Source organism: Hippoglossus stenolepis, chromosome 23 (genome assembly GCF_022539355.2).
Source record: "Hippoglossus stenolepis isolate QCI-W04-F060 chromosome 23, HSTE1.2, whole genome shotgun sequence".
NCBI lineage: Eukaryota > Metazoa > Chordata > Actinopteri > Pleuronectiformes > Pleuronectidae > Hippoglossus > Hippoglossus stenolepis.
In genome coordinates, this window is record NC_061505.1 from 1,247,650 (window position 1) to 1,262,758 (window position 15,109).

At 40.6% G+C, this 15,109-nt stretch overlaps 1 protein-coding gene and 1 long non-coding RNA gene across 4 annotated transcripts in view; one reads left to right on the plus strand and one right to left on the minus strand.

The window, feature by feature from the left end:
- Positions 1-2,961, minus strand: part of LOC118102728 — a 5,001-nt gene extending 2,040 nt beyond the window's left edge. Inside the window, exon 1 of the long non-coding RNA XR_004694738.2 lies at positions 2,477-2,961. This is a non-coding gene — a long non-coding RNA (uncharacterized LOC118102728). The remainder of the gene's footprint in view (positions 1-2,476) is intronic.
- The window catches only part of si:cabz01007802.1, a 10,690-nt gene extending 321 nt beyond the window's left edge, over positions 1-10,369 (plus strand). For 2 of the 3 annotated variants that reach the window (XM_035149181.1, XM_035149180.1), the window contains exons 2-23: positions 919-992; positions 1,080-1,145; positions 1,341-1,385; positions 1,532-1,588; positions 1,657-1,722; positions 2,351-2,410; positions 2,493-2,546; positions 2,829-2,888; positions 3,881-3,952; positions 4,029-4,091; positions 4,186-4,257; positions 5,128-5,214; positions 5,301-5,369; positions 5,529-5,600; positions 5,977-6,051; positions 6,138-6,191; positions 6,514-6,546; positions 8,186-8,263; positions 8,354-8,393; positions 8,475-8,520; positions 9,006-9,420; positions 9,636-10,369. In XM_035149181.1, coding sequence (XP_035005072.1) covers positions 921-992; positions 1,080-1,145; positions 1,341-1,385; positions 1,532-1,588; positions 1,657-1,722; positions 2,351-2,410; positions 2,493-2,546; positions 2,829-2,888; positions 3,881-3,952; positions 4,029-4,091; positions 4,186-4,257; positions 5,128-5,214; positions 5,301-5,369; positions 5,529-5,600; positions 5,977-6,051; positions 6,138-6,191; positions 6,514-6,546; positions 8,186-8,263; positions 8,354-8,393; positions 8,475-8,520; positions 9,006-9,420; positions 9,636-10,112 — 2,133 coding nt within the window. In that variant the 5' untranslated portion in view covers positions 919-920 and the 3' untranslated portion in view covers positions 10,113-10,369. Of the gene's footprint in view, positions 1-3; positions 993-1,079; positions 1,146-1,340; positions 1,386-1,531; positions 1,589-1,656; positions 1,723-2,350; positions 2,411-2,492; positions 2,547-2,828; positions 2,889-3,880; positions 3,953-4,028; positions 4,092-4,185; positions 4,258-5,127; positions 5,215-5,300; positions 5,370-5,528; positions 5,601-5,976; positions 6,052-6,137; positions 6,192-6,513; positions 6,547-8,185; positions 8,264-8,353; positions 8,394-8,474; positions 8,521-9,005; positions 9,421-9,635 lie in introns of those variants that run through there. The other variant, XM_035149182.1, reaches the window with a different exon arrangement.
- Positions 10,370-15,109: the final 4,740 nt, after the last annotated feature.

A 15,109-nucleotide genomic window follows, 5' to 3' on the forward strand; every position in this document is an offset into this window, starting at 1 on the left:
GGTCCCCGCTCTTCTCATTGTGTTGTTGTGTAGTTTGTGTTTGTACCGGCGACTGTGCGACGTTGTTTAAGAGCGAGACACCAAACTGCGTTCAGAATTCTGCCAATTTAAAGTTTCGTTGTCGTTTGCGAACTAAAACATTTACTGAAGAACTCAGAAACCTGTCGCCGGACATTTGGATTCACGTTGTTAAATTCGTCTCCTTCACTTTCACCAGAAACTCACGTGTAGCGTCACGTTTGAACTTTTGTTGGTCGCTGCCTGTACAACTCTCTGCCACTAGCCGGACGCTAAGGCGCAACCACGTGACGCGTCAGATAAAGTGACAATCTAACCAAAACCTGTTCGTACGAAGGACGCAAGTTCAGCCGATTCTTTCAGGAACACCCGAGTTTACACTTCATCGCTAAAAATACACCTGACGACGTTTGTAACGCTTAAAATGTGTGTAATACTTTATATTGCTAAATATTTGAACGGAGTTTGGTTCCTGGGCCAGTCAGGAAAAAAGTTAGGATACTATTACACTGAAAACTTTAATTTTGGTTTAGTTAAAATCACAAGTTTAGTTAAAAACATTGAGCCGATTTTTACAGTAACACAAAATAACACACAGCTTTAAAACAACATAACTATGAAACATCTTGAACTTTTCATATATCTGCAGTTTATATTTTATATTTAATTGAAATCATGTTGAGATGTTTTTATTCAGGCAGAACTGAGTTTATGCCTTTTTCTCAACAGTCAAAGTACTGGTTGTATCTTAAATGGCCAACATATTGAACAGTTTGGTTTTGACTGCTCTAAAACACTATAATGCTGATAATCACTGCAATGTTCACACAGCTGCCAGTTTATATGAATTAAAATCATGTTTTCTTCTCTTCCTCATGTAAAACACTTCATGTATCGTAGCAATGCACATGTTCAGAAGAGAAAAAGGCTCCACAGCCCAAACGCCAGCGGTGCCACCAAGACCCAGCAAGGAGGTGTGGGGAAAAATACAATATATGAAATAAGATGTTGAGGATATTTAGTGTCTGTGCCGTTAATGGAGGCCTGTTGTTTCCGAGCAGGAGCTGGATCATCCCGTCGCACACAGCCGGAACCCGGAGGATCCAGAGACGACCGCAGCGTCACAGGTGAATAACAATAATCATAAAGTATTTTTTTAACTGTTAAATCAGGAGAGGTTCTTTTATCAGTGTAAATAAAATGATAAGGTAAACAAACACTGAAGTAAATGTACCAGTGTAAATACAAACAAACAGCTCAGATCAAATCAGGAATTTGCTTTTCGATGCGTTTTAAATGTTCTCTGTAATTTGTTGTCGTAGGAAAACAACAATGAGGTCAAACAGGAACTGAACCCAAAGACCAAGGTGAGGACAAGTCATTCTGACTAAATCTGAAACGTGGGGAATTTCTGTGGCTTATACAGAATATTTGAGTATAATCAATCGTTCTGGTGCCTTTTGGACGACGAGTGTTTATTGTGTCATAATGAATCTGTTTCTATAAACCTCAGAGGACGGGGGTGATGGGGGTGATGCAGCAGGTCAACCCCTTCAAGTCGAGCTCACAGGTACGAAGCAGTTTGAGTCGTTAGTGAAAGTTTAGTGTTGTTTGATTTAACGTGTGTACTCTGCGCAGGTTCCCTCCCGAGTCAACAAAGCTCCGTCGTCTGAGTCACTGGAGCAAGAACCCGACTCCACTCAGGTGAGAGGAAGTCACACATCACACTCGGCTGCTTCCTCTAAACTCAAATCATTTCATTCACCTTCAGGACGAAACACCAGAGAGTTGGGTTTTAATTATTATGTACTGAGCTCTGATTGGCTCCTGAACTCGTACCTCCACCAATCAGATACTTTTTCCAGAACCAATTCATTTAGCTTGTTTATTTACATTTTTTCACATTTATTTATAATCAAATGTTTTTATATTTGTAATAGAGTATTTGATATATTTACATTTCACATGTTTAGTTGTGTATAATGTATCTTTGCTTTTTGTCCTGTAGTTTATTATATGAATTGTGTTGTATACGTGATAGAGCCCCACGGACTGATACTGATGTTAGGGAGTAAAGTGGTTCCTCAGATGTCGTCGTCAAACTCTTATGGCGAAGGAATGTAACTGAGGCTTAATATTTTAGTTTAACCATAAACTATAGGATAAATAACTATAGATAAAACATATAACAACATATAAACATGAACCCAGATACTGAAAGGTCTGTCCCTGGATATAAAGGCAAAGCCCCTTTCGTACACTGAGGTAGATTCCAGTGTGTTCCGAGTGTAAATACGAGTTTCAGTGCATCTCTGTAAACCCCGTGCCTCAGAGCGCTGGCGTGCTGAAGGGAGCCCTGCAGAAGGTCAACCCGTTCAGATCCAGCTCCCAGGTAACAGCAGCACTGTCTGGACGTCACAAAGGTCACGATGAGACGATGTGTGTCGGATTAACTCACCTGGATTCTGTCTCAGGTTCCTAAAGCTCCTTCTGCCGAGTCCCTGGAACGAGTCCCCGCATCCAATCAGGTGGGAGAGAGGAAGATTTCACTCATTCAGAGTCTTCATCATGTACTTAGACTTACTGTGAAATATTTGAATATAGAACTCTGTATTTATGCCCTGTTATTCTCCAGGTTATTGAGGATATTTCTGAAATTGGATTCACACTAAAAGTAGAGAACTGGAGGTTACAGCAAGTTTTTGTTGGACATTTAATTAAAGAATAAGTTTTCAAAGCAGGACAGTAACTGGCTCTTATGAAACATCTATGATGGTTATTATATTTAACCTGGTGATGCTGTGTTTCAGAATCCTGGTGTGTTGAAAGGAGTCATTCACAAAGTCAACCCCTTCAAGTCTTCAGCTCAGGTACTGATTCTGTAAAATACACAAGAAGCACAAGGATATGAGATGATAACTATAACTGCATGTGATCTCCTGATAAGTAATACCTTTATATGTTAGGGGGGGGGGGGAACTACATGGATTTACACCTATTAACGTATGTGCAGGTTTCAACAAGTTAAATTTAAGATTTATGTCAAGTATGACAGAAATGAAGGAATATCAGTCACTTTAAACCATAATTGAAGATAAAGAAGCCAAGTTATTATTAATAATAATAATAATAATATTTTCATGGCATAAAATGCAGCTCAAAGTGCTTTTCATAAAACAGAATAGTCGTTTAAAACAGAAAACATTAGAACAGTTAAATATATTAAATCAAAACATAAAAAAAGATTCAACCTATTTTAATCAAAACAATTTCCATCAAATTTTTCAATTCAGATTCAATTTGTATTTTTTTTAAGACCCCAAAGAAACCCGGAAAAAATTATGATCAAATTTACAAAAGTGACTTAAAGATGCAGCTGCAGAGATTTTGTGATAAATGAATAACAGTGACTGAGACGCAGTATTTAAATACTTATATTTTAATATAATATTCTTACTTTGCAAACAAACCAGAGCTGAAATCAGTTTTCACCCTGGTCTTTACATGTCTGAGCCTCTGGGGGGCGCTACAGGGCATGAAACTGTCCCAAACATTCTCCATATTTCTTTTACATCAAAAATGAAATATGATTAATGTGAACTGTTTTAAACTTTCTATTACATTCTTTATTTAGTTGTATTTTGTCTAATCTCACAATTAAGGCTTTTTATTCTATTCAGATATTTTTTTATTGAGTCATTAAATATTGTAGAATAAGTACAAACAATATAGAGACGGTGTGAACCAAGTCCCAACAGTTTATGCATTATATTGTACAACTTGTGTTCTTATCAAATGAAGCTTTACCTGCAGAAATAACCAGAAAGAACAAGTAATACAAACAGTTCTCTCTCTGCTGTAGATGCCAAAAAGTGATCCTCAGGTCGACTGCACCGACCCACCAGAGGCTGGAAGAGAGGTTCAGGCCAAACAGGTAAATTCTGACGGAATCATCCAGAACCTCAAGTTCATCTTTCACTCGTCCAACCGACGTTTTTTTTATTCTTTAGAATCCAGGGATGATTTCAGGAATGATGCAGAAAGTGAATCCTTTCAAATCCTCACAGCCAAAGGTACCAGTTTGAATGAGTATTGATTTAAAAATGATAAATGGCTGTGTAGCGTTTCACACGCTCAGTTTGTCTTACTTGTGTGTGATGTTTCCAGGAACCTCTTCACGGTGACCTCTCCTCCAGCAGCGGAAGCTTAACAGACACTAACAACTTACCAGACAAACAGGTACACAACATGTGCAATAACACACGTTAACACAAAGCACACGTACAACTTCTAGGTTTGTAACATAGCATCCATTTGTTTAATTCATGTAATTCACCGTTTGGCTTCAGATGAGCTTCACTTCTAAACGCACAATATTTATTATGAAACAGGGTTTTTCTTAAGTTAATCTTCAGAATGTGTAAAATCCGTCTAAATGTGACGTACTCGGTCTTAAATAAGTTGGCTTCTTCCTCCACCACTGTAATTTGTCCCTACTGCCACCAGATGGCAGCAAAGAGAAACCTGACCGAACTATTTCACTTATTCACCGACTCTGAAAACTAGACACTCGGTTTACTCCAAAGTGATGAGTTCTATCGCTCCATTCACGTCTCTGACACAACTGTCGGTCAGTTACTGGCTACATATGAATAATATTTAAAGTTTACATGTATTTACCTCTTGCTTACATGTTTACATGTATTTACCTCTTGCTCCTCGGTCTCCATCTTTTGTATTCTTAGCCTTTCTTAAAGTTTTAACTATTTTTGCTGCTTTTGTTCAAATCACATGCCTCCTTCTTTATGTACAAATGTTCAGTTTGACTCAGGGATACGAATGTGTTGATCTAAGGTCAAAGGTCATTGGGACCTAACTCGTGTAGGAATTCTCAAGCGGAACTTTTTTTGTCTCTGGAGTCTATTGTTTGTCCTCTTGAACATTTCTCCTGTCGGCCTTCAGGGGAATTTCTTCAGTTTCATTAGCTGTCACTTTGACTCAGAGGAGCTTGTTAGATTCCACAGGTAGACTGAAACTGCTCTGCTTAGAGTAAGACCACATTCTAGTTTGATGAACACGTGTTGTACTCTGACGTCTGTTTAACTCTAGAACCCAGGGAAGTTCAAGGGGATGATGCAGAAAGTGAACCCCTTCAAGTCCCACTCACAGGTATCAGCTCCAGAGTTCAGATCAGAGGTAATTGAGACGACTGATAACGAGCTTTGTAAATAAATACAGCTTCACTTTTAAAAAGCATCAACTGTGATCTCTCCGAGCTGCAGACGGAGCCAGTAGACGAGTGTCAGACCGACTCGCTGGTTCCTGCCGGACCCTCGTCACTGAAGACTCAGGTGTGTGTTCAGATCCTAGTGCTAATGGGTTAAATGTCAGTAGCTGCAGAACTGACCTGAGAACATCTGACCCTCGTTATGTCGTTTGCTTTCGTCATCTTTTTCACATTTAAAGACCGAGCTGCTCATGACTCTAGTTTTCCTCCTGTTTCTCCTCAGGAGCATGGGGATCTTCACAGCGACCTCTCGTCCAGCTCTGAGAGCTTGGATGACAGAACCATCGAGAGACATGTAAGACATCGATATCTTCTACCAAACCACATGTAGCCTGTATCGGGGTTATGTATTAACAGTGCACTGATTGTTTTTGGTTTTACTGCCGTGCGAAGATGATACTCTGAGGTAAAACACGCCGTCTCGCCTGAAGAATGCAAAGCATCCGACAAGGTGGAAACGTGACACGAGAAAACTAGTTCTTCATCAGTGTTTGACGTGAGCCAGGAAAAAGCTCCTTACTAAAAGAATGAAACAAACCCGATAATGATGAAAATCGACAGCTTCATAAATGTGTGATCGTGACCTTGTCTGATGCTTTGTTCGAAGCATTTTGTGAAACCGCTGCGTGTGTGAAACCGTCGTAAATAAACTAACCTCCTGACCTTTCCAGTCTATTTGGTACATCGACTCCGACGCCACCTGTGAGGTGACAAATGAGCCCGTGAAGCCAAAGAAACGAACCATGGTATGTAGCACTGGGGTGAAGTCATATTCAAATATCTGCATGCACAGTATTAATACTACTGCTGATGTGTGGTTTGTCTTCTCCAGACTTTCAGAATAAAGAGGATTCTGCCCAGTGCTTTGTTTGGACCTGGAGCAAAGGTACTTTAGCTCGTGGTCCTGCTTCCACTTTAAAATGGGGCTGAGCGATTATGAACAAAAATTATGTCAAGATATATTATTAAAATGTACTAGTTAATATCAATCCTGATAAATGTCACATCCTTGTCTGCCCATGAAGAAGAGTTTAAAACTACAGCCTTCACTCACTGATCAATACATGCTGGAATATCGTTATTAATAAAAATTAAATTGTGATAATTATTGATATTGTTTTATCACCCAGCCCCAATTAACAAAAACATTTGTCACTATTCCTAATTGGTTCTTTATTTAACTAATGTCATGTTTCTGTTATATTTAGGATTCTGCATCAGACTCTCAGGCCTTAATCGAGGTGAGTAGGAAACACGGCGTGATGTGTAAAGCCCCATTTAAACACACACTTTTCAAAAGTGCTGTAAATTAAGACATAACTAGGAATTCAGATCATTTAAATGGAATAAAACGATAATATACAGTTCCAAGTTTAATGAGGAAAATATAAACGCAGTACAGAAACATTGAATTGGATGCGAGTGCAGCTGAAGTGCAGCGTTTCCCACAGACAGTGGGTGCTTGTTGTTCACACGTTATGTTCTCACATGCAAACGTGTTTGCACAGTGTCGTTATGTCACTGTGCAAATAAAACCTATCGCTGCTATAATCAACAACACAGGATCATATTTTTATAGAGGGTGAGTCATTAGCCGGCCCGTGTTTGCTCGGGACGTTTCTATCTCGGTAGTTTGCTTATTTACACACTGGAAATGTTTTAATTCAAATATCTGGTAGATTATTTCTCCAACACAATACTTTATCGCAAGCAGCCGGATTTTCACAAATCTCTTTATTTCCTGCTGACGGGTGCATTTCCCTGAGCTTCAATTACACGACATAATTCATTTTAATTTTACAGAGGAGACTTATCAAATAACAACTGTCTGGTTTATTAGTTCAGTCGACTTCATGTAAACTAGCTGCTGCAGCTTACGTTCAACTTGATCTGGTCTCAGTAAGAAAATGTAACCTTTTCCACTGAAGTTGGCGTAAAATACATACGTGTCACACACAAGACAAATCTATTCCTCTGTAATGTGCGTATTGTTTTTAAAAAACTCTTTCAGATAGAACACAGCAGCGGCACATTCTTTTCAATGGCATGCACAGTGCTAGGGGGGTTTTGTTGCTCTGAGCTAAACATTATGTTCAGTCTTCCAGGTATTTTCAGTAGTTCTCAGTAAGTCTACATACATTTATGCACCTGCTTGTGTTTCTTGAAGACGTTTCACCTCTCGTCCAAACGGCTTCTTCAGTTCTTGAAACTCCTCAGAACAGAAGAAGCCTCTTGGACGAGAGGTGAAACCCAAGCCGGTCCAGTTGTGTATGTAGACTCTTTGAAGAAAGAACAGTGTTGAACTCTGACCCCTGCATGCTCCGACAAACACTCAAGCACGTGCCAGGCCCGATGGAGGAACAGCTGTTATTGTGCAACACACAAGTTTTCTGAATTATGACACAAGCTTTACTACACATTCCGAGACAGGAAGCACGTTGTAGGTGGGGAAGCTCCACACCTTTCTACCTGAGAGGTTTTTTAAATGGAAATGCAGAACAATCAGTTCACTGTACTAACAAACACACAACACGTCATTATACAAAAGAAAAACGATAAATTGGAGGCACATGACTCATAAGTTGTGTTAACTACAAGAGGAGCGGCTCAATTACTGAGCTGTAAACAGTTTGTGATTCTAATGAGTTCCGAGCCTTTTCCTCTGTAAACTACCAGACATGAAGCTGTGGAGTCACATCCTGCTCTCTGATAATTTCCTCTTTAATGTTAGTAATTCATTTATCCCTTTTTAAACTGTCACTATTACATTTTCATGTGTCTAATTGAAGCCAATTAGGTGTTGATTGCATTGTAGCATCAAACCACAAAGGTTGATTTAATGAAGAGCTGCTGAACGAATGTGTCTCCTCTCTGTTCCAGGAGGTTGTTGAAGTTCAGACTCTAGAAATGGCCGCGGTGCCGGTTCCCGGCGAAGGAACAGCCCTGGACCCTCTGGACGTACGCACCTTATTGTGTCATATTACATCATGTGATGCTCGGAGTGAGATTTAATTTACACACAGAATTATTCCAATTGTTCTTTTGCAGGATGAAGACGGCCTTTTGGATTGGTGGAGGACAGTAGAAGGTACGCTCACAGTTTTAACAGTGTGCCGTTCACTTGAATGGGATCCAGTTTGAAACTTATACTTGTTTTGCCGTGTGTCAGGGTGGGAGGAGTGGAATGCAGCAAACCAGAATGAGGAAGCTGAAGAGTAAGTAAACATTTAGTGACGCGATGTTCCCTTAACGCTGCTTCGTGTATCAACCGAGTCTCGATCTGATACCAGTGCATATAAAAAACAAATGCATTCAAATGAATAACAGCACTTACTTTATTATCTAGTTTGGCAGTCAAAACTGAAATCAAGGAATATTCCTTTAAATATCTCAATACTAAAGTCTTGCATTCAGTACGTCGCCATTTTACTTGAGGGACTTTCCAAATTATATTAAGTAATAAATAAACTGGAGATAACTTCTTCTTCACCGCTCTAAAAACAGAACTTGTGACGAAGAAGTGATTCTCTGTAGCGTAGTATTAGCCAGAGCTAGTTAAGTAAAAGTTTCACATAGATTTATAATAATAATAAAGCTGGTATCAGAACATCTCTTATCAATGTGATGGTAGAATTACTTTTGGTCAATATTAGCTGCATTCCAGTGTTTGTCTTATCTTTTCTTTGTGTCCTTGCCTCAGAGTTGTGGAAGACGCAGCCGATCGTGTCTTCATGGCAGCTCGTCTCTTCGTCCGCTTCTTCAACCAGCGCGGCGCCTCCCTGCAGCAGCGCGTCCTGGAGCTCCTGGGTTTGGCCGATGCAGCCGACAGTTTTCACAAGAAAACCGTCACGGCCAGCGTCGGCGGGGGGGTGGCCAGCGTGGCCGGGTCCATCACCACCATCACCGGCCTCATCCTGGCGCCCTTCACTGCGGGAACCTCCCTCATCGTCACGGCCGTGGGCATTGGCATTGCTACAGCGGGCGGCGTGGCGTCTGCTTCGGCCAACATCACGGACACGGTCCATTCGAAGACGGACCGCAAGAAGGTGGAGAAGATGATCCAGGACTACGAGGAGGAGATGAAGGACATCAAGGAGTGTCTGGAGTTTCTGGAGGTGAGAAGAAAAGGTTTTCAGCTCGACTGTTACACACACAACTTGAATATCTAACCATGTTCGAAGTATGAGAAGTCGACTCACGGTTAAAATGTGTGTAGTGATCATACCAACATTGTTTTTAAGCATGAAGTTCTCCAACTGATTTATGTGAAACAACTTTTCATGAGGTTCCTCCCTGACGTATTGTTTCTCATCATGTCTCCTCCTCACAGGAGGGGATGGAGACGCTCGAGCAGTGGGACTTTGAGAAATTCGCTGAAACCATCTCAAAAAAACACCTAAACCAGAACGTGAAACACGTGATGAAGGAGGGCGGCCGAGCCGGCAAGGCCTTGGTCATCAACACGGAGAGTCTGATCAGCACGGTTCAGGTCCTCGGCGTTGCAGGCACCGCTGCCAAAGCCGCCCAGGTGATGAGCATCACCACCGGCGTCATGTCGGGTCTCTTCCTGGCGCTCGATGTCTTTTTCCTGGCGAAGGACTCCATGGAATTGAGGAAGGGCGCTAAGACGGACTTTGCAGGAAAAATCCGAGAAGTTTGCAAAGACCTGCAGGACGGACTGCTTCAGCTGAACAACATCAAGGAGCAGCTGCAGAAGACCATGGATGGGATCGAGGTGGAGGTCGACGAAGAGGACGAAGAGCAGCTGAAGTCTGATCTGAAGAAACTCATGGAGCTTGAAGACTGAAGTAATGGTGATTGAAATCCAAACTGAAGTTTCAAAAACAGTGTCAATCCAAAAAGTCTAAGTAGAAAATGGCCTTGTAGTTTTTATAATTATTCCATAACTGTACCAAACCTGCCATGTTATGACGAGAGTATTGAAGTAGCTGCTTTGTAGGACTATATTTTAAATATTTATTAGTTTAATTATTAAACTAGAGGTTACCATATTGTCATTGTGATTATTTAATGTTTCTTTGCAATTAAAGTGTTTCTAACTTATTGCTTTGTCTCTTTTCTATCATAACTCAATTGTGAAAGACAGGAAGTTTTTCGAGCAAAGGAGAATGACAAAGATGTGGCAAGAGCACGAAAGACAAATGTTAAATGGCAACATTATCTGGCTTCAAATCTCCTTTTCGTAAATTCCTCTTGTCACTCACATCTTGCACATTTCTCCAGTTTTGGTTACTGTTCCTTGCTGCATCACATGCGTCAAAAGCTAGAACGTGACCCCACTTACCGACTCTACTGCAACGCTGCCATCAGGACGCAGGTGCAGCAGGGTCCGCTTCAGGACACACCTGGAACCATGGAAAGACTTCATTAGACATCCCGTCTCAACTCTTTACTCAGGTCAATGCTAAAGGTTCATGAGTCTACTGTTGGGCCTCGGCAGAGTAAATGTCCTTTAATCTGATTATAACTTTACTACAGTGTGTTACAAAATTCCTTCATGTTTATTTTGTGCTTTAAAACAGTAAATAGTTAGAATAGTTTGCTAAACTACAAATTACCAAAGGAATGCACGGAGCCTTCACAACAGAATGCAAGTGCAGCCATTGGAACATGAACAACCTTTTGTTTGTACCTTGTAAATCTGAACATAATACCAGCTAACATGTTTCTGTCATCATCTCTACTAATTGGCTTTTGTCCGAACAATCTCTAAAAATACCTCGACCAGTTTGATGCTAATCATACTTTGATTTCCCATAACCTCACACCGCCAGTTTACCGAGAAGTTCCCTCTAACGTGACGCTCCCACTTACTGTAATCCAGTAATCAGTGGACGTGATGTGTGTCGGAAAGAATCTGCTGCAGTTATCAAACACATCACATGACTCCTGTGAACAGTCTTTGTTCCATGATGTAAAAAAGGGTGAAACAAAGCACATCTTGATTTGGTTCCTTATTGATGTGATTGTTTTCTAGCGCATTACGTTTGACCTAATTTACCCTGTGAGCATTCGCTAAAGTGATTTTCAATAAAGTGATTTATAAAGTTCTTATGAGCGACTGAAACTACTCACAAAAAGTACCCGTTCGCACAAACACATTCCAGCATTGCTTCTTTACACATCACCTCCATTCACACGCTGATGTCATGTTGGCTGGGGAAGCCCGGCATTGAACCACTGACCTACCCATTACGGAAACGACCCACTTGAACTCCTAAGCCACAGCCACACGTTTGTTAGCTTATGTGTAGTATTTGGAAGAGTCCAACAGATATGGATTCATGTGGCAAATGCAGATACTGATTTCCAATGCCTTGATAGATAGATCTGAACACAAATATAAAAATAAAACAAATACAACCAAATATAAAGAACTTAACGAAAAATAAAATAAACAATAGAGATAAACCACCATTTGTTAGTGATAAGAAGTTTTCATATCACTAAACAAACATTGACTCATCGGCTGATCTTTGCTGGGACTGTTGTAGCTCAGAATGAACTTTGATGATGTTCCTGTAGATTCTGTTCTACGCTGATTGTGTCATTATAAGTCGGGTCAACTGTTTGATCCGGACAAACTTATTTATTTATCGACTAAACTTTAAATACAGGAAAAGGCTCATTACGTACATTTGAGTTAAATCATATGAACGTCATATGAAGTTTGCTGTACGTGTGAACACCCCGCTCCTCCCTGACAATACGGATGTGGTGATATACTGTATTTACTCTTCACAAAAGTCAACAAGCGCTGTGTGACGTGGGCTTTAGAAAAGCTTGTCCCTGTGTCTATCATCCGTCTGTGGAATGGAGCTCCGTCGTCATGTGGTACAAACGGGTTTAGAGAAGTCTAGATTTAACTTTAAGGGCAGTTTGTGGCCCTGTTGAGTTGCTGGTGTTATATCAGCCTTTTTGTGCCAGTGAGAGTCGGTTAAACAAAACATAAAAGTCTGTATGTAATGCAGTCCAATGCTTACAACATTGTCGTTCTCAAACAAACACATCATTTTTGTAGTTGAGTGTTTCTTCTTTCCTCTTTCTTAGTGTCACTACATGAATTCCATCCCATGTCTGTCTGGTTGGACTCGACCGTCAGGTTTAGTGATGGTTGCCAATGATACACGGGAGGACAACTGAGAGATAAGAGAGCAAGAACGACATATGATGCCCCAGGTCTGCCAGTTACTTGACTTCCTACTGGGAAACTCAGCACAAACTGGAAGAGCTGCATTTTGTGGCTTTTATTCTTCTTGAAACCGGCTTTAAGTAAACAAAACAACACAATCAGGAAGTGCTCTGATGAATAGTCCACTGTTGCACCTCTTTGCCAAGTCTCAATTCCCTGTAAAGACAGTTTACCATCAATTTATCAAAACACTGATAACTCAATGGTTATAGAAACGTCCACCAATTACCGATAGATGATGTAAAACTAAGTGTTGTATTAAACATTTAGAAATGCCTTGCTGATGAAATCTGCTATACAAACAAACTTGCCTGGCATTACGATAAGTCCGACAGCTTTGAATTGAGCGAACAGAAACTTTGGTGAGCAGCCAGATGTGGTTTGGGAATGAGAGGATGAAATATTTGCAGCTCAACTCCATTTACTGCATGACTTGTTTCAACAACGCTATTATGTTTGGCCCACTTCAATATCACTCACAAAGATTTGAGGGATAACACAGGACATGCAATAAACCATCAGTGAGCCACAAGCAGGGTGTTTTAATTAATGCTGTAACGATATCGGCTAATGTAAGAATATTAAGTCCATAGTGGTCGGGCTCTCGCTGTGGCCCATGCATCTTGGATGTGTTCATTCTGACACGCTCCCTATCTCACCACGATGGTACGCAAACCGTTCTCAGCTCCAACCAGTCTGGGGATTTCCCTCTCTCATCAACAACAAGTTTCCATCTGCACAACAACAAACTCAGGAGACTGTTGTGTGTTGAAGTCAAAGGAGAACCAACAATCATGTCACAGTCAAAGTCACTGATATCACTTTTACTCCACATTACTGGCTGATTGATTACTGCATGAATAACTAGTAAGGGTGTTTCACACACTGAAGCATCAGGACAGAGGGAGCCGGTAAACACTTGGTTTGTGCTTTTTAGGCGTGGACTTGTGGATGAAAGTAAACAGTGTAAATAGACAATGTTTGTCAAGTCAGTTAGAAACTGACCCAGATCTCCCTCACAGGTTAGAGGGAAACTCATTGACATAGCACTGAACACAAAATGGAGTCTAATACAACAATGTGGTCGACATTGAAGAGGAACGTGTCCCTTCTGGGGCTGAACTGTTACCTGCAGCAGGATGTCTATAGACTGCTGCTGAAGTGCAACTCCTCCTTAATGGTAGGAAAGGAAACATGGGAGTTAGGCCCTATCCCTTGGTACCTTGTTGATATGAACAACACATTCAGCAACAGAGTTTACTCAAAGAGCAACGTGGATCCTCTCCTGCCAACAGCCGAATAAAACACCTTAAAGTCCCGTCAACACAGAAACTGACTCCACCTGTTCCAACACCAACGGCTGTGAGAAGCCTTTAACGATAAAGAAGTGCATATGAAAGCTTTAGGCTACATCCACACGACTAGCTCTGAGTTTAGTTTAGACAATCTACTTCCTGTTTACACAGGCACGTCAATGCGTAGCGGACACAAAGTCATGTGAAATATGTTTTTAGGTGTGTTCGTGTGGAGCTAAACGCTCATCTGAAAGGAGATCATTTTTTAAATTCTAACACAAAAACCTATGATTATGGCTGGAAAACACATTTTTGAAGCATAGTCACACCCTCTGAGTGTATTGAAACAAAAAACTAGTTAAATGATCCGAATAACTGTGTACAGAAGATTTATTCTCAGAGTATTCTGTAATGACACCGAGTCTGACACCACGTGAATATGTGCCAGGACAAATCCCGTGACTCGTTTGCATGCAACTCACAGATGGTGCAATTGATTATTCTCTATCAAATGCCCATAACAGTAACATGTTCATATTAGTGTTAATAATTTGACCTTAAACTTTGATACAAATAATACAAATAATTTAATTTAATACAACAAAATGCAAAGAAAAGAGACGTAAAATGTAACATGAATGCAAATCTGAACAGCTACTTGAGTAAGAAAGATAAAGATTAATGTTTAGAGCAGTTCAATTTCTTATAAATTACACTACAGTAACTTTTGTCCTGTGTTGTTTATCGTGTCCATTTGCAGGAAGAAATACAGAAAGCCTGTGGTGGTAATTTTACACGTCCTCCATAGTTCTTCATGTCAAATATCACTTTACCAAATGTCCTCTCCTGTGCTCACTGTGATCTAACTGGATAATTGCCAGTGTCCAAATGGCTCCGCGCTGCCTGGACTTGCCTGTTCCATAATTAGGGATTTTAAATGTTCATAAGAAACCACTGAACACAATGGAGATGTTAAAGCAAACACAACGGCTTATACTGGTGCTTACAAACCAGTTCTTGGCATTGTGTTACAGGTCTCATGACTTAGTGCGTGCACACACACGCACACCCTTCTGTTACCTGTGCTCTGTATGTTGTTACCCCTCACGACAGGAGTACAGGTGTTTAGACACGATTCCATAAAAATATGTGCCTAAATGAGCACTTGTGTAAAATCTGAAAGGTATTAATATTCACATTGAAGATCCACTATTCATACTTCCAAATAAAAGCACCTGAAGTTAGTTCAATTACAAGGAGGTATTACCAACCCCTGCTGATACAGAACAATTCGAT